Raw genomic sequence first — 25,000 nt, forward strand, 5'->3', positions numbered from 1 at the left:
TAAATAATTCTGCTGACAGCATCATACGCACGCTGTATTTCTTCCCCCCTTGATAAAGAGATTAATGTGTGGAGCAGACCTTTGTTTCTTCAAGTTTTATTTGGGAACGTCATTATGATCGGCAGGAAGCCCCCATCCCATCTCTGAGCACAGCCAAGGCTGCTGCAGAAAGCCAAGTGCATTCCACCATGGGGAAAACACCAAGACTGGGTGGCATTGGGGTCTACCTTCAATGCACTCAACACATCTAGCAACAGAAACGCATCTGGCTTGGGCTTCTTGAGTCAATCAAGGAGGAAGAAGGCTGAAGCCACACCAACCCATTTAGACGTGGGAGAACCGCAGCCTCTACTCCTCACACCCATGTGTGGGGGAAGAAGGCCCCTCCATCCACCTCAAGGACTGAAAGACATCTCTCCCCTCGTGAGCAATACAAATATATACATCTGCCACAGGAGCAGAAGGGTTTCTAAATAAAATGTTGTCAGCCACTCACTGAGTGCTAAAGCAGTGTTAAGCTGCAGAAAACAGTATTTCCTTTGGCATTTCAGGCAGTTTCAAACCAATGTTTGAAACTCAAAACCAGTGCCAAGCCTAAACACATCTGGTTGATCCCAGGCCACAAATAGCACAGGAATGCCTTCAACACCTTCCAGAACTGCCATACTGAAAGCTTAATTCCAAAATAGAGCTGACAAAAAATACTTGTCAGCATGATGCCACACGACAAAACTCAGCAAAGCATGATGCAACCGTGAGATATCCAGACATAACATATGGTGCAAAGATTGGAATTAGTGAAGACCGATCACCAAACTTAGATTGCAGAAGGCAAAAAATAAAGTCAAACATCAGTACTTTCAGCCAGATTTTTTTCATTTCAAAATGTCAATTTATAATCTCAGTGCCACTCAACTGTGTGCTCCAGGGCGGTTCAGCTATGCAAACAAGACACAATGCCAACTGGTCATTTCTTTATGTTTCGTGCTACTTTTACATGTATAAAAATGCACTATTCAATGTCTGAGATGCAAAGCCTTGTGTTGCATGTCTCGGTGTTAGAGCCAATCGGTAGAAAGTTAGTAGTGAAGTGGCCTGTCTCCTCTGGAATATTTATCATACTTAGCTAACATGGCATGTGACCAGAACAGGAATAAACTTCACACAAGACCCCTCCCATCCTGTCAGATGTACAAGCGTGTTTTCTTAATTCTCATAAGAAGCCAGAGCAGGGAGAGAGAGTGAGAATCATGACTGGATGATTGGCCAGAGGAATGCATTTCCAGCCATGCAAGAGGAGGGGCAATGGCGAAGTAGGGTGGGCAGTCAGCAAGAGGCCTCCATCCAAGAGCTGAGGGCTGGGCAGACAGCAGGCCATCACTGGCCGAGAAGAAAATCCAGCAGGAAGTTTCCATACTACTGAAGGATCTTGACTTCCAGGATAACCCCTTTATGAGTTGGATGTGCTTGCAGTCACCGCTGGGACTTGAGAGCAGAAACAGTCGGGCATAAAATAATTTCACTTCCATGGCAAAGTTGAGAAGAGTGAATAGCAGGGAATATATTAATTTTTTTGCCCGATCTAGTCACAGCTACCCTCGGGTCCCACTGTGAAAGTTCACATTTAATAAGGTGTGATTAACGAATGCTCGAGGAAGCCAGAAATGGTATGTTCTGAAATGAAGGGGAGATCTGGCAGGGGGGAAAATACAGGAGAAACCACAGATAGAAAAACCTAAGTGACAGGGAAAGTGGTGGATGCCTGGAAACTGGGACTTAAACAACATTTCTTTGTATGAGACTTTCCTGCATTTGCATCCATGCAGATTTTCTTGGGTTTTAGTTTTTCCCCCCTCCCTTTTACAGAAAAATTAAAACCCATGCTCTCCATATTGAGTTACTGCAGTATTGCTTTTGTGATCTGTTTCCTAACATGCACTTCTGCCAGTGTTACCTGTTGGTCACAAGACAGGTCTGGGCCTTGGAGCTATACATGACTCTGGCCTTGCACCAAACCCAGGGCCAGCAGCAGCTGTCCTGTGACTCCGAGCACTACCTTTGTTCCAATGGGGAAATCCCAGCCTGAGCTCAGGAGATTTTAGCACCATCAAGTCAGTTACTCAAATTAGCTAAAAATCCCAAAGCGGCCTTGATCTAAGCAGTCCCTAAAGACCAGAGCTGCCAGGAGAAAGCCCTGGTTGCTGTGGGAGCTCTTTTACTTCTCCTCGATGTCACTCCTTCTCCGCTACTTCAGATTTCCTTTTAATATCACCACACACCCTTCTCAGCCCACATTTCTCCATCTTCACCCTTCCTTCCAACCAGCTGCCCAGTGCTTTTCCTCTCCTCAAATGGAAGCCTGCTTCCCAGCCACCATCCAGTGAGGCCACATGTTCATCCCTCTTTCTTTACCTGCTTTCCTCACTCTTTGCACAAGACTCTATGATGTTCACCAAGGACTGCACTCCTGCTGTTGCTACCTAGGGCTTCCCTGGCATAGGTAATCATCTATATTTTACAACTTAATTCAGAAGACAGAAGATTAAAATACCTCATGTTTTTGTATTAACTTATATTGTCACTAAAAAGGCTGTATTAGAGCTATTTAGTCTACCACATCCGTATTAAGAACTGTCTAGTTTTGATTTGAGGGAACATGACAGCTTGAGCAAAGTTCTTTGTTCAGACACCACACAACATACCTTAGCAGTGCACAGCATGCAGCTGTTACAACACTAATTGAAATATGTTTTTAGATGTATCACGTTTCTGAACATTTGCAGAAGAATTTTTTTATTTTTTTTTTCCCATGCTCAAAACACAGTATTTCAGCCATTTAGGAGAGGTACCTAATCCCTACAATGCATTAGTAGGCCATAAAATAAAGCTGCAGTGAGGTGATTTACACTAGGGATGGAGAGAGGTCTATAGTTGTAGGCAGATGGGGAGAAGCATCCCATTGCAGGTGGATGGGGACCTTGTAGACAGTCTCTGTTGCACCCAACAAGAGTGCCATCATTCAGCATCAAAACAGCAGTGGAATAGAGATGGGTCAAAAAGAAGCAGACTTGATCATCCCTCCCTAAAAGTTTTGCTCAGTCCCATCTGAGGTGACCTATGTCATCTATAGGGGATGGAGCCAAGGAGAGTGTTACCCAAGGCAGTTTGCAGGAGGGCTCACGAAACACTTCTGTGTCATCAGGTGGATGTCTGATGCACACACATTTTGCAGTGAAACTAGGTGATAAATCCGCCTCTAATACCTAAAGGAAATGCTCGGATTTTTTTGCATTTTACCATCTGCAAAAAGAGATTCCCACAGAGGCCTATGCTCAGGTTACAGAGGGGAAATTACAACCAATTGCTTCTCAAAGCCTCTAAAATCTTAAAGTAAAGCAAATAAATATGTAAATAATGTCTAACAGCAAGTATCTCTCAGCCTTACAGGGCTAAAAGCATGTGACCAAAAGGCTACATGTTTCCCATTTGCAGTGGTATAAAAGTCATAAGGCATCAGATCATAAACTGTCACCAGTCCCAGACTAAATATCACCAATCCTCTGCCTAAAGCAAATGGGTATTTTTGCTACGGGAGGGGGGCCCATCAAAATCTCACTCTTTGGAGGGAAGAAGGAAACATTTTTGTGACAGCTTGTTTATATTTTTTAAAGGCAGTTCTTTGAAGCTGCTTGGGGGTTTGGATGTTAGATGTGGTCCCAGTGGAGCTGGATTAGCGTCCATAGCACAGCGAAGTGGTCAAAGGTGCAAGATAAAGGCAATTTATATATAATTGCTCAAGCTGCACCTGTTCTATTTTGAATAGGAGACTTTGTCTACAGAACAGATTTCACAAGCTCTGAATATATCCCTTCTTTTTTTTTCTTTTTCTTTTTTTCTTTATTTGAGTGTAAAATAGGGAAATCTAAACTTGTATCAGAGTAAAACAAGAAAAAATAACCTTTAAATAGCATGTACATTTTTTATGAATCAAGCTCTAAATAAAGAAAACTCCTGAGCTGGGAATTCAAAATACTAGCCAGAGAAAGCTGATTTGCTACCAGGCTCAAGAACAATATTTAGTTTACAGAATCAATCTGGAAATAAAACTAGTGCTTGCATCAGCATGAAAGCTACAAAAATAAAAAAGAGGTCTTAATAAAATATACAGTGGAAATGGAAAGGATGAAAGCACTCGCACAGCTATGAGGCCCTCAACAGCCCACACAAGTAATAAAATAGAATATGATGTAATATAGAACAACAATGAAAGGATTTAAAATTTCTAGGTAGGATTCTGAAAAACCATTTCCAGGTTTTGTTGTGGAGCAGGCGGGCTGCAAGTTCCCTTGTGAAGTGCCGATAAAGCCTTTGCTGGGGTACGGAGACACGGGTGTGAGGATGCAGAACAAATGCTAACCTTTGCCTTGCTCCTGAGTCAGCTTTCCCCACACGCAGCAGACTGGCTTGCTCTCCAGAAGCCAGGATATTTCTGCACATGGAGGTGCTGTACGTTGTTTGCTCTCCTGCTCGCTTACCTGCTGCAGCAGGAAAGTGTCTTGAACTTTGTGCTAAGCAGCTTGCAGAAATCTAAGATTACACACATGCAAATGAAGCAGTATCTGCTCAACTGATTTCAGTGTGACCAAAGTTGGGATGGGTTTGTGAGGCTCCACAGGAAAATAATTTGAGCACCAATTTCCTGTGCTGCTTACCATGGCCTACACCCTAATTACAGCAGTGCATCATCTGGTTCTAACGAAATAGGATCTTGTGAATCTCAAACTCTAACATGGACACATAACTTCTCTTTAAATTACATGGCATCCCAAAATTAACTTGGCAGACTTTGGTCCCGCAGCAAGCACTGGCCTCCACACTAAAATTCAAATCAACCAGAACCAATGCAATTCACTCATTGCAGTAACTCAATAAATTTTCCTTCTCCACATGAAGTTAGAAGCTATTACAGAACACTGCTAATACTGCACAAATTACAAATTATGGATTGCAAAATTTGGACCCCATTTTCCACTGTGCTCAAGCTGTGGCAGGCACAGCATACAGAGCTGATCATGGAGAGCTCCTTGATCTGTGGCCACATGGTCCTATTAGAAGCTCTTGGGCTGACAAAGCGCTGCCAAATCTTTACCCTTCTTGCCCTGGCAAGGAAACTCGGCTCCACCTACAGTGTTCCCAATTTTGTCCTTTGCAATAGTCAGTAAGCACATAATTTGGGCATCTCTTTTAGTTTTGCATGTCAACGTTTCTTTTTGCCCTAAAAAATTTATCTGAGGTAAATCCTGAAGGGCTGCATGGCAGGATTGTATGCCTCTATGTTCAACTCCTCTAACACCAGCATGGGTTGCAGTAGGTGTGTGGAGCATAAAAGTGGTCACAAACATAAATCTGATTGCTCACATACAAGGAAAAATATATATAGAGAGAGATTCTTAACCTAGGAAAAAGGACATCATGATAACCCATTGCTTGTGCTTCTCCAGGATAAACAGGAAGGGCTCCAATTTCTCCTAAAATATGTTTTTAGTGAAGTAACAATGGGTCGTGATCAGCTGGTCAGAAAACAGAACGCATTCGGAAGAGAAGCTTTGTCACCTTTTTAAGCTTCAAAAGGTTGACTGGAATATCAGAGCCTCCTCTCACAGTGACCCCAAATGCAGAAGATGATATCACTTTCGTTTTGGTTCCTTGCATTTGATGTGGACTGCAGTTTTGCACATTATTAAAGAATTCACGAGCTTTTTCCAAAACGATCACATTAATTTGAAATCCACTTAAGATTCATGCTAAACCATTAGCAAAGTCCCACTACCGTGTGCTTCCTGAAGGCTGTGAATGAGTTATGGAGGCTAGCCCAGCCAAGGTCTTCAGAGCTCCCAGCCACCCCTACCTAACGCTAGGATGATGTGTGGAGCCTCCAGAAAGGAAAATGCATCCTTAATAATACTTCACACTTTACACAGCGAGTTCCATTGGAGGATTTCAACCCGCGTGAATGAAGAATTGCAACACCCTAGAAAGGTAGGCTGGTATCATTTCCCTCTGCTACAAAGATAGACAAAGGTGAGAGAAAAATGAAGCAATTTGCTAAAATTCACAGAGGAAGTTTGTGGCAAGGCAGACGAGAACTCAGATCTCTCAGCCTGTGCTTTTGCCACAAGACCATCCTTCCTGTCTCTAAATGCCACCCCAGAGCTTGTGTAATGTGCTACAGTTCTAGCGCATTAAATGTGACACTATATATACGTTCTGGATCATAAGGCCAAGTCCCATCAAATTGACAGACATTCAGCCAAGACGCTGGAAGGGACAGAAAGAAGAGGGAGAAGAGTCCCCAAATCATAGCCGTGGGATGTTTTTCAAGGCAGTAGGTTCCTGTGCTTGTTAAGGACCGGAACATATTTTTGCTTTTACAAATGCAGTTTATTTTGCAAATCAAGGTGATTGCACACATTTCAGCTTGTCAAATTTTCAGCCTTTCAACCATATGTCTGTCGACCTTATGGACTACCAACTTTATGGGATTCTACCATATGTCCAGATCCCAACATATATGAAGGCCAGTTCTAACATAAGAGCTTTATGGTAGTAGTGTAGTACACCATAATGCTTGCAGATGGCTGTAATAAAATCATTCAGGAGAGGAAAGGTGCAGGAACGTAAAGCCTTCAAAGCTTCTTCTACTGAATAAACAATTTGATCTGAATAATGTGGTGGGAAGCACATTCCACCGACGAACTAGCTGATCTAGTCCAAAACGTTACTTTTAATTTTCTTTCCTAATCTCACATGTATTTTAACTTCCTTTTTTATTTTCCTGTATGGGATTAGCCTAAAATTTGGAAGAAAAGTATGAGAAGGAAAAATAACAAAGCAAAGAATTCTTTAAAGGCACAGTCCACTTTTGAACTGCAAATTTTTCATACGTGAAATGCCAAATGGTTATGCATAGCCTGGAAGATGTATTAATAGAGGTATAAGGTTTTTACCGTCACATGGTGAGATTGAAGGATGATGTGACTTGCTTCATTTCCTGAAGTGGGACTCAGCTTTCAAAGTTAAGGAAAGTTTCCTCCTGAGTAAGCTCTTTCTAACTTGCAGTTTGGTTTATGTCCTGCTGCACAATAACTCACGTGATAACTCACATTCCCTTTGTCCAGCATAACTTGATATCTCCATTATTTGGGGAGCTCCGGTCCTGCTCTCCCCTCACAGAAACATGCTGAGGAAGGGAGCGCTGTCTGCAAGGAGGACCACAGCCAGCATAGGTGTGATGGTGGGTCTTTCTCAACCCAAAATATTTCCTAAGCTGACAGTCCTCAGAGAGACTTGGCAAGCTTCCATTAACTAGACAAATTCAGTTCCCGCTTGGGAAGGACGGAAACCTTCCCCAAGCATTAACTGAGAAGTGAAAAAGCGAAATGCAACCTGCCTCCTCTGCTGGCACGCAAAATCACAGTGAGAGCCTCTGTGACCTGTTTGCTGTCAGATAGCTGGGCCAGCGTGAGCCCTCACACTGCTAATGTCAGTGGGAGTTTTTCTACTGGATTAAATGGCACAGGGTCTGATAGCGTCTAAGAAACAAGGAATTTGATGTCACTATTCCTTCCCCTGCCAGACTTGTGTCAACCAAGCTATGCTTCTTTCTGAGCACTACAGCCTGCTTTTTTGTGTGTGTGACAGTGTGAGACCTTGCCCTGCAAGACACTGAGAGCCACGATAGCCACTCTATCCGCAGCTAGCCAGATTCACCCCAATGTCTGCAGACACCAGGACACAATCATGTAATTCAACAGTCCCTTACCATGCTAAAAAGAAAATAAACATCAAACTGAGGGAAAGACATCACACCTTGCCTGCTGAAAACCTCAGCTTATGACAACCCATACACTGTGCACATCAAATGCAGAGAAGGGCATTAACACACATACCTGTGTGCTCGTATTTGTGTCGCAGCAGGGAACTGCTCTTCTGGAATGTCTTGTCACATAAGTCACACGCATACATGCCACTTTCCGTCTTCTTGATCTTCTTTCGGGACAGACAGGAGTCGGAGTCTGTCATGTCGTCGAGGCCGGACATGTAGTCTGGGGTTCCATCAAGCAAGTCTCCCTGTGAGAGGACAACCATCAGTGATACCCATGTCCACAGCCACACAGCAAAAGCTAAAATAGTGCCTGGGGATGCTTATGGTCTGCCTGAGCTCAGGATCCTGTCATGGTAATGACACTCTAGCTGATGGAACCTATGCAGGTAATAAGGAGCCTCAAACACCTGTCTTGAATCAGCATCCAAAACTTTCTGTCTTTGAGCACTCTGTAACGATAGGATTTACACAAGCAAAGAATGTTTGTCATATAGTTGCTAAATATTTTCAAAGAGTGGAAAATGCAAAGGGGAGGCTCTTTGTGGACAATAAAAGTTATTCTGATACTACCCAGGGGTAAGTGTAAGCAACAGCTGAGTGATCATTCCTTTCCAAACACTGAAACTTGGAGATATTCTGCATCTGTAGAAAGGGCCTAATTGAATTTTATATTTAGGTACAAATGTTATTATTATGCAATCCATTTAAATGTATGTCTCCCGACTAAAGGCCTCAAGCTATATTTTTATATTTAATTTTGTAATTTGAAATAGGGAATATTAATAACACTTTTTATCAATGTTCTATCTATGTTAAAACAGCCTTCAGCATTAAGCAATAATGAATGTGGATCAGTAAATTATTAAATTTCTTGATATTTATTTTGTCTTGATCCAAAGAGAGTGCAAACTTGCATGATAACATACATTTCCATTTGCTATCACACAGTTCAGTTTTCTTAGACTAGGTTTGCACTAATTAATATTAGAGAAGATTAAATAGGCTTAAATACATTTACAAAGAGGGCAGATGTACTGTAAATTGGAATAGTGGAACAGCTGTTATGGAGGTGCAGTGCTATTTATGCTCCTATTGTGCAAAGAGGGATTACAGCCTGTAATGTAAAACCATACCTGATTTTCACATTTGAAACTATAAAACATTTACTAGTCAGTAAAATTACTTATAGACCATAATAGGACATAGGGGAACATGCACAAATGTAAAAGAAAATTATTAATCTATAATCAGTTAATCTCATTTAACTACATTCTGAACATTACATCTGAATACACACAGAAAAAAAGAAAAAAAAAAGGTCAAAAAATAGGTGACCTTCTGTAGAGCAGCTCTTTGCTATAGGCATGCAAGCAGCAAAATCCTTTACTACACATGTATGGATCACTTGAGAAAAGAATTAAAGGCTTTGCTCAGACAAGAAGTTCTAACCCACACTACATGCCCACAAAAAGACACTGCCTGCCCAGGTGGCCAAGAAGGCCAATGGCATCCTGCCTTGTACCAGCAGGAGATGATCATCCCTCTGTGCTTGGTGCTGGTGAGGCCCCTCACTACAAGAAAGACATTGAAGTCCTGGAGTGTGTCTGGAGAAGGGCAGTGATGCTGTGAAGGGTCTGGAGAACAAGTCTTATGGGGATCACCTGAGGGAGCTGGGATTGTTCAGTCTGGAGAAAAGGAGGCTCAGAGGAGACTTCATTGCTCCCTCCATCTTCCCGAAAGGAGGCTGTAGGGAGGTGGGCATCAGCCTCTGCTCCCAGGAAACAGCCATAGAATAAGAGGGAGTGGCCTTAAGTTGCATCAGGGGAAGTTGGAGTTGGATATTAGGAAACATTTATTCTCTGAAAGAGCAGTGATGCATTGGCACAAACTGCCCAGGGAGGTGGTGCAGTCACCATTCCTGGAGGGGTTCAAGACCTGTGGAGATGCGACACTGAGGGACTTGGTCAGTGGACATGGTGGGATGGGTTGAGGTTGGACTGGGTGATCCTAAAGGGCTTTTCTAGCCTTAATGATCCTGTGATTAAGGCTCCCAGCTGCTACCTCTCCAAATAATTTCAGTTAATCTGTGGGGTTTTATTGTTTGTTTGTTTGTTTTTGCTGAAGCTTTTCCAGATGACTAGCAGATATGATTCTAGCAAGAAATAACTGTTACAACTGTAGCCTTTTAACAAATTAAAGCATTATACCTATTCAAAGGTATTGATACTGTTTCTGAAAGCAAGCGGAAGTTTGGTAGTTTCAATTTATTTTCCCGCCCCACTGCACTGTCACAACCTCAGACTAAAATCAACTGTGCTAATTTTGTTGGAAATAATATAATTTCAGGCTTCTTTTTTTCCTTCCGCAGGAGCACATATCACAAAGTACTACATTTTAGCCTTTCAAAAGATAATGTTCACAACAATTTACCTGAAATCCTTGTTTCCGCTGGTACTTTCTCCTTTGCTGCATATCAGCAAAAGTAGCTGCTCCAGTTGGGTAAGTGTAGGCCATATGTGGTAGGAAGCTCATCTGATCTAGTCCTGGGTATGGTCGCAGCCCAGGAATACTGGTCTGGACTGGTGGCATAAAAGTGGCTGGGGGAAATGCGCTTTGTGGTGGAAGTGTTGTGTATAAAGGTTTGGCACTGAATGGGTTCATACCAAATACTGGGTTAGTGCTTTTATCCAGATTATTTGAATTAGAAAACTCCTTCTTGATAAAAGTCAAGTTCAGTGGCTCATCTGAGTTTTCAGATGATGAAGAAACACTGTTGTGTTCTAAATTTACACTATTAGCTTTTGTTTTGTTCTTTGTGGCTATAATACTTTTGGGTTCCTTCATCTGTTTTGGTAAAGACAAGTCCAAAGGCTCAGCCTGAAGCTCCTCGGAAGAGAAACTGTTTGGAGTGTAAGAACTACTGTGGGAGTTTTTAGAAGATGTGGAAGAAAGATTTAAAGGAGAAGGAGTATTGCTCCTAGAGTGGTCCAATTTATCAACTGGTTTCATATTGGTAAAATGAGGAGGTTTTGTTAGCCTGAGAGGAGTATCACAATTAGTAACACTGTTATGGAGTTCAGCTATAGATGGTGAAGTTATAGAGTCCACAGGCTTTATTGGAGATCTGGCTGACAAAGAGTCTTTAGTGGGAGTGTTGTTGGTGGCAGCCAGCGCCACCTTGGCACTGGTCCTTTCCAGTGATGGTGACCTGGAACTTGAGTACTGGTAGACTTTTCTTTGTTCAAACCATTCCTTCACGAATTCCTGAGGAAGGCCAACAGCAATGGAAATTTTCAGTAGTTCATCAGAATTGGGTTCCATATTCATAGCATAATATGCTTTAAGTACAGACATGTGGTCCTTGTATGGGTTGATGGGGCTAGTCATTCCTTTCTCAGAAAGTACTGATGACAGCAAGAGGGTTTGCTTATCAAACACTCCAGGTTTGTTGGGAACCATGTTCTCGTGAGGCTGAAGGACTGCCTTGATCTCTTCGTTCATTTTACACAGGTAACGCTCATGCTGATGCAACGGAATGGGACCAGGAAAGCTTTCCTTACAGAACTGGCATGAAAATGGAGTGGAAACGTTATGGTTCTCTATCATCTTATCTTCAGTTACCAAGTCTATTAGGGTTCGCAGCTTCTCTTTTTTAATGTTATTGAGCTGTCTCCTTGAGTCTGTGGTTAAGCTCTGGAGGCAAGCTTTGGCTTCATTGACTTTCTCTAACGTATAGTCAATAATACTTTTAGTGGCACCATTATGACTTACTACTGGAAGACCCACGGGGGGAATATTGGGGGAGGTAACTCCTTGTTCCTCTGCTTGAGGGCATGAATCCTTCATATGATAAACCTTCAACTTGGAGATCTCTTCAGCCTTGCAGTCCATTTTCTGCCTGGAAACTGTGTTGTCCACAATCTGTAGGACCTTCTGCACCTCACTTAAATTACTGCCTACTGCAGGAAAGCCAAGTAATGGTGCTTCCATCCCTACACCTAAGTGCTGCATCGGACTTTGAGCAGAAGTGTGAACTCCTAAGGGGCTGGTTGCTCCAAGTCCACCATTCATAAAAGGACTAGTTGCACTAAACCCATGTGAGGCCATAAGAACCTTATATTCATTGAAATCTAGTGGTTCTGTTTTAATTTTCAGTAGGCCTGTTTGCTCAGACATACTAAGTGGTTTGCCATTCTCCAGCTTGTTTCTCAGCTGTGTAATGGCTGAATTAGTAGGAGAGGAAGATACAGAATTAGGAGAAGAACCCGTCTTGATATTGTTTCTCATTCTGCCATTTACAGAGATTAAACCGATACACTTCTTGCTGCTGATGTGCGAACTGTAGGAGCCAGAATGCGAGAAACGTTTCTTGCAGTTTGGACACTCATATGGTTTTTCACCTAAAATGATAATTAAAACCAAATGTTAATTATCATTGTTGCTGTTATAATTGCAAGTGATTGCATTTGATACCAAGCCGATCATCTGTATATCCACTGATTAACACTGAGGAAAATATCCGTTCTCTGCGTACAGCCATGTACCACCACTGCTTTCCCCTCTTCTTCACAGGCCTTGAGGTCAGTTTGGAACCACAGTCTCTCCAGCCTGGCAGTAGCTGCCAAGGTGTTAGCTTGGCTCCAGACAGACCGTTGCAGTCACAGGTAAGTGCCCTGTGGTTAACACAGTCAAATCAAATCCAGACTGCTCAAATTTGATTTGTTTTGTCTTTTTTTTTCTTTTTTTCTTTCACAGAGGAATCGAGTTGCACTGAAACTGAGCACTGTATGAGAAACTGTATGAGTCCTGAATTTACAATCACATCTGCACAGGTGGGGATTGGTGCCTGAGCAGAGCCTGGTAGCATTTCAGGTCAAGCAGAAGAACCAAAATGCACAATTCATTCAATGTGAGATGTTTTGCACTTACTCCTTATCTCAGAATAAGAGTTGTATCTCACTGTTGGGAACTTTTTGTTATGGAAAAGTACAATGGACTCTTCAGGATCTGACTGAATAGAAAGGAGTGAATGGTTCTGAACTCAAAGTGCTGAACAAACAATGTAATATTATTTACAAGAAGCCTTACTATTTCCAAATCTTTCAGCAGGACCCTGGTATTAACAGCATGATAAATGAGGATGGCTCAGATATCATTTATAAAATACCTTGGTAGCTCCAAGAAGCCAGAAGCAGAACTGTGTAAATTTTAAGCAGTCTTTAAAACTCAGCTAATTAAACAAAATGCAAATGAGCACACCAGCACCTCCGCTACTTACCACTGTGAATTCGCAGGTGTTCCTTCAGATGGTGTTTATATTTGAAGGCCTTGCCACACTCAGTGCATTTGAACTTGCGATTGCCTGCTCCTTGGGTCAGCATTTGGTGCTGGGAGGGAAAAAAAATAACACACCGATGTGAATTTTATGCAAGAGAAACCATGAATTTTTAACTTAAAAACAAAAACAAAATTAATGTGGCTCTGAATTTATCAAGCAGACCAAAAGGTCTGCATGTACATTTATTTGTCTCATCAGCACTGCAATAAAAATCAAAATGTTGGCAGTAAACCGAAACAAATGAGAATGTACTTTCACATGAGCATTCGATATTTGCTTTAGAATTATTTCCTAGGTCTCTCATCAGAAATGTGTTGCTTTAAGGTATCTTACAATGAGAGAAACTGTTTTATTAGAAGATTTGTGGTTCTTAATATTCCTAGCAGATCCTGAACATGTGGGGCTCTGCTTGTTTAAAAATTCTGTTTACTGCGTGCATAGAAAAGACAGAAACACTGCCGTTAGTGGCATTTTGTGTAAGATTTAATTCATTATCAAGCAGAAGAGACTGTCTTTGGTGTGAGCTGCTGCTGGAAATATTTTTAAAATCACAGACGCCTGCTGCCTTCCATGCCACTGCTTGGAGGGGTAAGGGAAGGTGGGAAGTTAAGAGCGTCATAAAGATATAACCAAAGGCAGCTGAGCTTTTTGCAACAAGCAAGAAAAGCCCGCTGACTTTGAATTTGGAGGGGAAAAATAATAATAATAATAATAATAATGCAACCATCCGCTCTGGATGCTCAAGGTAGGAGGTCAGCCTTTTGCAGGCAGCACCGACACAAAAGCCTATTGCAGGAGAAGGAGGGGGAAAAAAGAAGGGGGGGAATACAAAAAAAAAGGCAGCGCCGAAACGGTATGACAACTGCGAGGGTGTGCTGCCTCTTCCCACATTCCTGGCGAGACAGATGGTGTTACATGGGACACAGGGAGGTTTGTTCAAACAGCAGCAACCTTCAAAGATCAAGCAGAGCCCAGCCCGCCGCGCGCCATTGAGGGACCCGCGCTCATATGTTGCTGAGTTGCATAAACAAACAGCAACAGCTGTTTTGTCTCCCCCCATCGCCCTCCGAGGACTACTATAAACTTTAGTTGTGCCACTGTTAATATGATACAATCATTTTAATTTACTAATTGTAAATGCCATGAGCAAATGAGGGGACTTTTCAACACCAAAGCTACCATTCATAATGCGCCAGCACAAGCACGCTCTCGCATGTGAAATTTCAGGCAGTTACGTTGGATAAATGTTGAGGCTTTTTTTTTTTCTCCCCTGGTGTTTTGAATGATACAAAGCAAAAAGACGGTGGCCGGGGGGTGGGGGTGAGGGGGGGTGGGTAGGGGGAACAACAAAAAACTTGCAGTAGATCAGGTTAGAAAAACTGCTTATTTGAAAACCTGTTTGACTGCCAGAAAAGCCACGGAAAGGAAAGAATATAAGAAACCACTCCAGAATCTTTTATATTGATTTAAGATCAAAGGAAAGATACGGTTCTCTTAAAAATGCTAATTACAAAATTGCGTGATTAGAAGATGTGTGTTTGAGTAACCAAATTTACCTTATGCTGAGAAAAACCTACCAAGAGAAATACAGCTGATTGTGATTTTCAGCTTTTAAAGAAAACAAATACAGCATAGAGCCTTTATAATTTGACACAACGCACACACATCTATTTATTTAAGTTTTAAACACGCCATTTGAGTTTCTATTACAGCCCTCCATAACACCTCTCTGCAGAAGTAACTCTCTCGTGAGGCAGGGAGCAGTTTTCCTTGTGGCACGCGGAGTTTTGTGGCAAAGATCTATTGACAGTCTGGTTAGGAGCACTGAGGAAGTTCAGTCACCTGTTTGAGACACACAGCATTTCCCTGAATGCGGCCCTGATATAATATTACATGCATCACATCGAGGGGAAACTGCTTTGATTTATTGCAGATACACTGCTGGGATCTACCAGCAATAGATAGCGTGTGCATGTGTTAGTGGCACAATCATCACAAATGATAGCCTCTGCGTATGGGAGGAAGAGTTATTCTAAGAATGCGCGGTTCTATTTAACAAATGATTATATCACATGCAAATAATTTTGCGTGATTGAAAAGGCCACTCAAAAAGTAATGAAAAAATATTGGTGGATCTTTTAGCATGCCTTTGAGCTCCTATTTGCAAAACTGCAAAGTAAAACTAGGTGAAAAATGGAATTAAAATTGCTGAGATGTTTAATAATGTATAATTAAAATGCTACCGTTTCATTCACTTTTTGAGGAACATAAAAACGAAACTAAAGTCAAGTTAAAGTGCAAATAAAATTTCTAAATTAGAAATTAACACACTCATTCGATCGTGAACATAAGACTATTAAATCATATTAGAAGAGACCATCAAAAAATCATTTAGACCTCAATTAAAGCTATTACCATTAAAAGATCTGCATCTTCAAAATGCCATGAAAAATTAATAATGATTGCCAATCAAAGCAATATCGTTTCTCTAAGGGGTTATTACAGAAAGAAATCACTTAAAGCCAGCCCCCCACCTGATCTGTCCCTGGCTTGTGTGTCACCATATGCCGCTCGAGCTGGGTGCGGTAGGCAAACGTGTAGCTACAGAGAGGGCATGAGAAGTTCTCCTCGTTCTTCTCGTGGCGGTACTTGATGTGCTCCTTGAGGGACGTCAGGCGCTTGTATCCCCGGTCGCAGTAGGGGCAGGTCAGCAGTTGGGCGAAGGCATCTGGAGTTCCAGGTGGCAGGTCTGCGCCCCAGGACGGGGGGAGAGAGGCAGGCCAAAAGGTCAGCGAGGCAATGGCAGCTAATGGGCTTACTGCCCAGGCTGGTATGAGAGGAATCGCTGCAATCTGCTGCCCGACGAGGATGGTGCTTCCAAACAGCCGCCAACCACACCAGGCCTGCATGCACCCGACAGCACCGTGAGGCCTGCAGTGCCTTGGGGACAGAGCCCATGTGCAAATGGGGACCCACTCCACACAGGAGTGGGGACGGGCCCTGCTCCTCCATCACAGGGCCATTTGCAGCCCAGCTCTACTTTCCCATTGCACAAATCCTTCTTACGGACTCTTTCCCCATTATTAAGCAAAGAATCACAGAGCCATGGGTTGTCAACCCTGTATTACTCTGTTTAAAACTCAACACCTCCCAAACTCACAACCAGAGTGGCAGCGGTCCTTCCCTTGAAAGTGAGCTTTAAATCAAGCTCTTCCGTTCATCCACAAAATAATATAAATTTGCTGACTAAAACATCACAATACACTAAAATTACAGCCCCAATCTTTGCTCATGAAATTCCATGCCGCTGCAGCTGTTCTTCAATTTTTAAGGCAAACACCCAGGCATGTAGTGCATTTATAATTGCAACAGCTGCAAGAGGTCAGGATACTGGCTAAAAATGAATTACAGCCTCACCGTTTTCTTCTTGCCCATTGGCCTCTGGAGTGCCAAGGCGAGACAGTTCCTCAGGGGCTTCGGGGTAAATAATGGCTGTGTCGCTGCGCTGCAGGTACTCTGCTATGCTGACTGCATGCCCATCTCCTTCCTCCAGTTTCCTTTTGGCAAAATACTCCTCAAAGTCCGACGTGCAATTTGCATTCTTAACTAAAAGGAGAGAAGGGGAAAAGAAGGAGTTGTGAGTGCATCCTGCCTCAGCTCAGCCAGAGAGCTGAACAGGCATGCCTGCTGGAGCCCCAAGGCTGGATCCTTGCTCTCATCAGTTGTACTCCAGCTCCTAATAAAATTAATGCCGGCTTTCCACTGGCTGGGATGGAAGGAAAGCCGGGCGGTTAAATTAACAGCCACACAGGCTCTGCAGGGCAGCACAAGAAGTTTATGAGGTCTCAGCAATGCAAGGTAGCACTTCATCTAGGCAACTTCTGGGAGGCTCCTGGGGGATTCACAGCTAACAGGGCTGAGCTCAGCTGACCTCAAATCCTCCCAACCCTGGCAAACTCAGCTTCATGACAGTTCCTGCTGCAGAGACAGTATTTACAAGTGGCAAAGACCACAAGCATCCTCCACACGAGGTTCTGCCTCTGTCTGCTCACCAAGGTGGGCAAGCTAAGAGAGCAGTGATGGTGAAAACTCTCAGCATCCTCCTCGGGTTTTTTATTTCTTCTCTAGGAATATTAATCTCCGGGTAATTAACAGTGGGACAGTAGGTTGTTTTTAAAAACGTGCTGCTTCATAGATTTTCACAAATGGAACTATATGTTTTAGATCAGTACTGGGACACTGAGCCTAAAACCACTCTTACAATCTGTACAAGAGTTTTCCGTAATAGTAAACCCAATTTTTTATTGTCCGTGCAATGTCCATGAAACATAATATATTCCCAACCACAACACATCCTGTTTCCAAAAATATGCTGTTCTCCATCCATGTATGAATACTGCATACAGGAAAGAACTTAAAAACCCTGGGACATTATAGGCACATACTGGTATGATTCCAACAGAAAATAAAAGAACTGATCTGTTTCTTCCCTTTGATTTTTTTTCATTTACAAGTCCTGGAAGACAGTTGGCAGTAGGGAATTTCAGATACCTGTTTTTAACTGACCATGAAGGAGAAGAATGGCATGACTGATTATGTTTTTAAAGTATTTATGCTTAGGTAAAATAAGAAAAAGACAAAGCTATGAACCGTCCTAAAGTACATGCAGAAGTAAAATATTACATGGCTTGATTCTGCCCTCACTTATGCCGGGGAGCAATATGGAGTAAATTCATAGAAGTCAAAAGGGTTATATCAAAAGGAAAGCAGAATTGGGCCCTAGAAAGTTACTGGAAATGGAACAAAAGTCAGCTCCTTAGCATCTAGAAACAGGTAATGCTTTGCTTCAGTGTCCTACAAAAATGCAAGGTGATACTTGCAGTCACACCAAGATGGAACCCTGACTGTGGCACAAGTGGAAATCTGAAAGAGCCCGATTTGCAGAGCTGATCTCGCTGTCATCGATAACAGTAGATATTCAGCTATGCAAACCTCATCCCTTTAGCCGATAAAATCAAATCCTCCGGCTTAGACAAATATGCCCTATTTGTCATATGGGCAGAGCAGCTTCTCAAATGCTCTGCAGCATCTTAGTGACAGCGACCAAATGGCTTAGTTCATGGGACCCCATTTGTGGAAGAAAACTTCTGTTCCTATCGCAGGGATTTTATAAAGGGCTGATACAACACAGCCAGTTCTCTTACCCTGGCCCTTCTGTAGCTCTTGTTATCATTTGTGATTAGCGTGAGAAATATCTCCTTTTTTTCCTCCCCTAAAATAATCAACTTCTAGAGAAGGGAAGTGTGAGTACGGAGGGCCAGATCTACCTTGCCTCCATTTTGTTGCTGAGAGAGAAATGTAACAAAATGGTGGTTGCTGAAGTGCACCTCGTGTCAGATTATGTTTTTGGCTTTGTTGAGGTATTGCTCTTTATGTCAGAAAGCCCACTTTTAAATCCCATACTATGCCTAAATCCTACAACTGTTGTAACACCACCTAGCCCAATGCTACCCCATCTTTGCTTCTTCTCTTGGCTTAGCACTTGGTCCTAAAAATCAAGCTTGTTCCTTGCCCTATTCTGGCAAATGCTTTTCCCTGTGGAGAAGGGAAAGAGAGCTTTCCTCCAGAGAAGAGATACAGGAGCAGAAAGAAGAAAGGATGGAGGAATGCCCCATGGCTTCTTCCAGGCAGTCTGCATGTTTGTGGAGATTGCAACTGTGTTTATAGGGAAGGAATTCAAGGCCTGAATTAGTACTGGGAGCTTCAGCCCCACACTCAGCCTCAAAGATGGATCTTCCTTCCCAGTCTCCCAGTCTCCCAGGAGGATGCTGTAGTATTACTGGCCTAGGTTTCCTAATTCTCTGGATTATTTAGCTCCCATGTCTGTGCATGCAACCCAGGAGCTAAAGCAAATGTTTATGTCTACATTATAACCTCCCCCAAAACAAGGGGATTTAGCTGAAAAGCTGACAGATCCTTAACTGAAACAATATAACCAGTGCTGCAACACTGCAGATTAGTGTAAATAGCAAAAGGTGAACATGTGTGTCTGGTGTCTCACAAGCTACACTGCTGTCAATTCAGACATTACTGGAAGCTCACCCAGTGTTACTCAAAAGGCTCATCTGAAAACCATTAGGTTTCTCTCTAAAATTCTGGGGGAAAGGCTTGCTTCCCCCTGCCCTAATTTGTTTTCCATGCATAAAGTCATGTTCCCAGATTCCTCGTGGGCTGACACTGCACACACGTTGCACATCCCCTCCTGCGAGTCAAGAATTTCAGTGAGATCTGCACTGGGTGACCTCACCCAATAAGTCTTTTCTTAATTAATTATTGGAGCCTGGAGAGCAGAGATGTTTTCAGCTCCAAAGGCTGATGTGGCCGTGTCACATAAAAATAAAACTCATTAAGGAAAGCTATCTTTGGAGGTATTTAGAAACTTTCAAGATAAAGTGAGAGAGGGGTTTGAGGAGCTTTGGAGACCAGTTATTTTGTGTGGGAACTCATCCTGCGAGATGGTGATAGCTGCCCTTAATCGCAAACAAAGCTAATAAAACCACAGCCTTCATTAGCCAGGAAGTGAGAGGCCCCCATTGGTACACACAGATTACAGTCTGAAAACGGCCTGTCCTCCAACCTGCCAAGTTTTACTTCTGTTTCCTCCCAACCAAGGGTTTGTTGGGCTGTTTTTTTTTCCCCCTTCATTAAATTATATTAAAATATATTTATTTGAAGCTTTTCAGATATTAGTAATCAAAGCTTGGAATTTCTTTGCTTACAGAGAATATGTCAGTCTATTTCCTTCAAGCATCCCAGTTGTAATAACCATAACAGGTACAGTAAAGTAAGCCAAATAAATTTATAGAATGGCTTGGTTTGGAATGGACATCAAGGATCATCAACTTCCAAATCACTAATTAAAAATGACCTAGACCAAACATGATTTCACCAAGTTAACATTTCAGAAATACCCACACATATTTACAAATTAATCTCGAATGACCAAACACTAAGTATTTTCATTGCAGTGGTCACATTTTCACTATAAAGCTTCTGCAGCTCATTCTAAAAATGCAGCTGATTAATGCATAGATAACAAGATTTCTTTAAGTACCACTAAGAAGTGGCCATCCTGACAAAAGCAGAATAATTTAATAATGGAGACTTTCCTTTTATTTTCTTTCTCTGCTAATGTCATTGTGCAATGAATTTGATACTAAAAGTACACCACAGTTATTGAATGTACCTACAGCAACTTTGCAGTTGGAGGTATGTGAATGAGGCTGAAAGTTTGTTCCCTTCTTCTGCTCTCAAGCCAGGTAGTGGAACACTATGAGATGACATGCTCCAGTGTCAGGAGGGAGGAGAAAGCTGCATTAAACAAGAGACCACCTTGGCCCACCCAGAAGAGCCCATGTTCATCTGAAGGAAGACCCCCTCTGGCTTTTATGGACACTGGGAAATCCAGGACGCTAGTGGCCAGGAGTTACCAGTTGAACTTATTTAGCTGGACCCAGTCTCTGCCCCTCCTCAGCTGCTTTATTAAATACCCACTTTAAATCCCCCTACTTTCTGCAAGGAAAAATTGTGCCCAGACAGTCAAGACAGGCCCAAAGCCTGTAGTATGACTGAAGAAGAAAACTTTGACAATTCCCCAGGCTAGTCAGGAAGGATGACCAGTTTCCTCCTCAAAGGATGGTTGGGGCACCTCAGCAGCAAGCCTGGGGAGTTTTGTCCTACTGCATACTTCTCAAGAAGGATGCTGCAACTCCTAACTTTGCAACCTGGCATCTCTCACTCAAAGTGAAAATGCTGGCAAAGACACTTTGTTTATCAGATGATGTCATATGACTAAATAATCTGGCATCGCTCATGAGAGACTGCAGAGACTGCTGGCATTACAGAAATATGTTCAATCCCAGGTACCCAGACACCAGTCGTTACTGAGAAAGGTGGCTCTGAACGCCTCAGTGACAAAAGATGTGAACAGAACACCAGCAAGAGCATCAAGCAACTCTGTAGTGTAATTTGAGCAAGCCACCCATTGATGCAAATAGTTTGATTAAAAAGGAGACTGGGACTTCTGCACAGAACATTTGGGGTAGGTCTGCTTCAGATGGAAAGAACTTTTGCATTTAAATGCAGAACACCTAGAAGGCTCCTGGAAAAACCAGGTGCACCAAGGTGGGCAAGGGGAAGCAGACCAGGCAGGATGACCTGACCCAGTGTGGAACTGCACTATCCAGCTCTGGTCCCAGCAGGATGCTGTAAGGCCAAGGTCGAACAAACAGAAGAGGCCATCACATTCTGGGAGGGAAGGGGCGAAGAGGACACAATGTTTTCCCCTTTGAGCAGACCACATCGCAAGTAAGAAAGAGTCAAGGCCTGTTATGGTAAGGAAAATACGTGCAAAGGAAGTCACACAGCCTGATAGGGGACCTCAAAGGCTCTGGTAATGGTTAATTCAGATAACCATCAAGTCTTATTTCTGAATCAGACATCTTTTAAAGTCCTGTTTCTTCAACTGCTAAGTACAATTTGTCACTTTATTAACATCCCTTGGCATAGAAATCTTTCCGTGTGTGTGTGTGTTCAGCTCTGTATGGCAACATCGTTAACTATGTATGTATTAGTAAACTGTGCCTGGGTGCCATTCTTCCTTCATGCACAATAAATACAATGGATAAAAAAAAAAAAAAGGGTGACATGGTTTTACTTTCCTATTATTTTCCCCCACAAGAATTATAAAATAAATATCTTGTGTTACTTAATAAGAGCATTGGGGTTTTATGTGGGTGTTACCAACATTAGGAAAGTGTGAGTAATAAAACCTTTGCAACGCTTAGGTACCACCTTTTACAGTAATGTTTCTAGAGGGCATTGCCTATGAAATAAATCTCATTCTGGAATGCATAGAAATTTACTTCTATTAGAAAACAGTTTGAACCATGTCAACAAGGCCTATCTGCTACATCTCAAACTGCAACTAAGAAAAAAATGCAAAGGAAAAGCCGGGTGATGTATGGAATTTGGCTGTGCTGAGGATAGAGGAGGGCCTTGTGGCCTTTGCAAAGAACATGGTAAACCCTTGAATTCATTTGGGTTAAAAAATAGTAACAGAAAACTTTTGCTGTTTTGCTCATCTACAGGGTAAAAGAGATGGCTCAGAGATGATGCCTGCTAAATAGCTCTGTCCCCTTTCTTGTTCCACAAAATGTACTGATTTCTAAGAAGAGGGGAAAGAAAGACATGTGGAAAGTGGAAAAAAAAAGAAAGGAAAAAAAAAAGATTAGCCAGAAACATAATAATCTCATAAATATGCATTTAAAGTGTGTGTGTCTGTATATCTATGTAAGTGGTTTATGCGTGTCTTTCTGAAAAGATGCTTTCTGTCTCTGAAGTAGCTTACACTGTGCACCATGCGAACCCGGGGTTGCCAGGACGAGTGCACCCCATCCTCATTACCAAGCTCTTTGTACAGTCTCTCTCATTAAAAGCTTCCTACATCCTGGTCCAGCTACTTTCAACAGTCCTATGCTCACCCTCGCTGGGAAAACATGTCCTCATGATGCTGGTAACTATTAGCTTACAAGGATGCAGTTAAAAGACATTAGGGGCTGAAACACTGCAGGGCATGGGAGGGGGAGCAAGGGCTATCAGTACTATCAAATAGCAAAAGAAATGAACTAAAAGTAGAAGAATTATGTAAATGTTTCCCACCTGTTAAAGTGCAACCAAGAAAAATTGTTTTGTCACTACTTCTCTTCAGGCACAGCTAATTTTCAACAACTTAGAATAGAAGGGATGTTCATATAACACAGCATCTTACCTGTACCATTGTTTCCAGTGGTCTGAATTGCGGCTTCAGGCCCCATAGTGTCATAATCTTCCTTCATTTCTTCTGTGAAATAAGCATGCACACTTTTTAGCATTTGCACATTACAGAGCTGCCCACAAAGCAAGCAAGCACAGTGCAGGAATGGGGAAGATTTGTCTAAAGGAAGCAGAGAAAAGGGCTGTTGTGGCCCTCTATACAATGGCTTTGTTCTGGCAACTGAATGAATTCAGCAGCACTGGACACACAAGAACTTATTTACTTTAAACATTACAGCAAGTGGTGGAAAACAGAACTATTTGTTCGGAGTAAATGAAGGGCTTTTCTCAATATCAAATCTAATAAGCAGCCTGGTGATAAAATGGGTAGGTTTGGGGTTTTTTGTATGTAAAAGAAATAATCAGTTAACAGACACTGTGAGATCTGCACCTGGAAGAAACAGCAAACACGAAAGGAAGACAGAAGAAGACCTAATATCTGTATTTCTATCTATTGCCACACAGATCTTCTGAGCTGTTATTGCCATTGGAAGCAAAGCATTTATTAATATCAAGTGGCACAGAAATGTAGCAAACTTTCAACATTGGGCAGCTCTTCTCTGCCCCTACAATTTGGTTGTGTCTTCTGTGCACTCTCTGTGCACTGACAAAGCCTGCCTTTATGGCCATAAATGGGATTAATTCACATGCAAATTCACACAAAACCTGCAGAATTATTTGCTATGTATTGATATCGTGGTTGAGGTTGGCTTCCATGAAACTGAAGGTTTCAGAGCATGTTAAAATTGCATTTATAGAAGGTTGGATGCACCTCCATCACTCTTATTGTGGAGATTCTTCAGCTTTGGTGTGCCTGTCAGACTTGGTTTCTTGCTGCTGATTTGTTCGTTCTTGTGCAACAGGTATTCACACATACAGCCTGGTCAAGGTTTAACCCTCCGAAGGATTTTCACAGGCCAAAATAAATATGCAGAACATTTCTTTCTCGCCTTTTTGACTTCTTCCCAATGCTATGATTTATTTGAGGACATACACAAACATACAATCTCTCTTTTTCTCTCTCTCTCTCTCTCTCTCTCTCTTTTAAGTGAGAGAATCAAGTATTTGAGGTTTGAGTGAAGAATCTGCTTTAATCTTCCATTTAGCTGCGCTTGTAAGCAATGAAATGTCACAAGGGCCCCAGAAATGGTTCGGCAAAAGCCAAAAAGAACAAAAAAAGAAAGAGAGAGGGAGAGAATTTCCCAGAAACGAAGCCGAATCGATGGTGATTCAGGAAGATGGATGCTGGTTAGCCAATCCAGTGATAGGCCAGCAGGAAGATCAAAGCCCACTATTAAAGTTTTATCGATACACAAAGCGTTAAAATTCGTATTACTCATTCTTGTGAGAAAGATTTTGATGAGGACAGAAACTGGCCCGGTATTAATCCATTTCCATGACGATGATTTGACTAAAGATAGGCGAATAACATCAACATGGTACATTCTCAGTTCATTCCTAAATTTGTAATCTTGTAGTATTCTTCAGATGTCACATTCTACAAGTAATTAGTTGGTAGGATAACAGGTTCTAATTGTATCATTCTAATCAAAACTAAAGCACAGAATAACTTAATTCAGAGCTTTACAACCACCGTACAATGCTGTGGTATAAATATACATGTTTGTGGCTTTGAAGCTTAAAGGAAAAAAAAATAAATTAATGAAAGCTCTTACGTTAAAATATGCAGGTACAAACAGATGCTAAATTTGTACAAAAGCATAGAATATGCAGACCAGATGAAAAATATTTGTTTAAACTGTACAGCAGACAAGCCAGCCTTGATTCTTTTCCCAGATCTGGCATTCTGCCTCTCTACGGATCATTTTCACGGGGATATCTTACGTCCAAAACATTTAGGAGTTCAATATGTATTAATAAAATGTTGTCAATTATGATAATTG

At 42.1% G+C, this 25,000-nt stretch overlaps 1 protein-coding gene across 1 annotated transcript in view; it reads right to left on the minus strand.

Moving 5' to 3' along the window:
* The window catches only part of ZEB2 (zinc finger E-box binding homeobox 2), a 107,711-nt gene that overhangs the window by 2,371 nt on the left and 80,340 nt on the right, over positions 1 to 25,000 (minus strand). Inside the window, exons 4-9 of the mRNA XM_015869266.3 lie at positions 23,053 to 23,124; positions 16,641 to 16,829; positions 15,758 to 15,972; positions 13,164 to 13,272; positions 10,316 to 12,285; positions 7,950 to 8,130 (exon numbers count right to left, since the gene is read on the minus strand). Coding sequence (XP_015724752.2) covers positions 7,950 to 8,130; positions 10,316 to 12,285; positions 13,164 to 13,272; positions 15,758 to 15,972; positions 16,641 to 16,829; positions 23,053 to 23,124 — 2,736 coding nt within the window. The remainder of the gene's footprint in view (positions 1 to 7,949; positions 8,131 to 10,315; positions 12,286 to 13,163; positions 13,273 to 15,757; positions 15,973 to 16,640; positions 16,830 to 23,052; positions 23,125 to 25,000) is intronic.

The sequence above is a fragment of the Coturnix japonica genome, chromosome 7, assembly GCF_054131305.1.
Source record: "Coturnix japonica strain WE chromosome 7, WE-NBRP24, whole genome shotgun sequence".
Classification (NCBI taxonomy): Eukaryota; Metazoa; Chordata; class Aves; order Galliformes; family Phasianidae; genus Coturnix; species Coturnix japonica.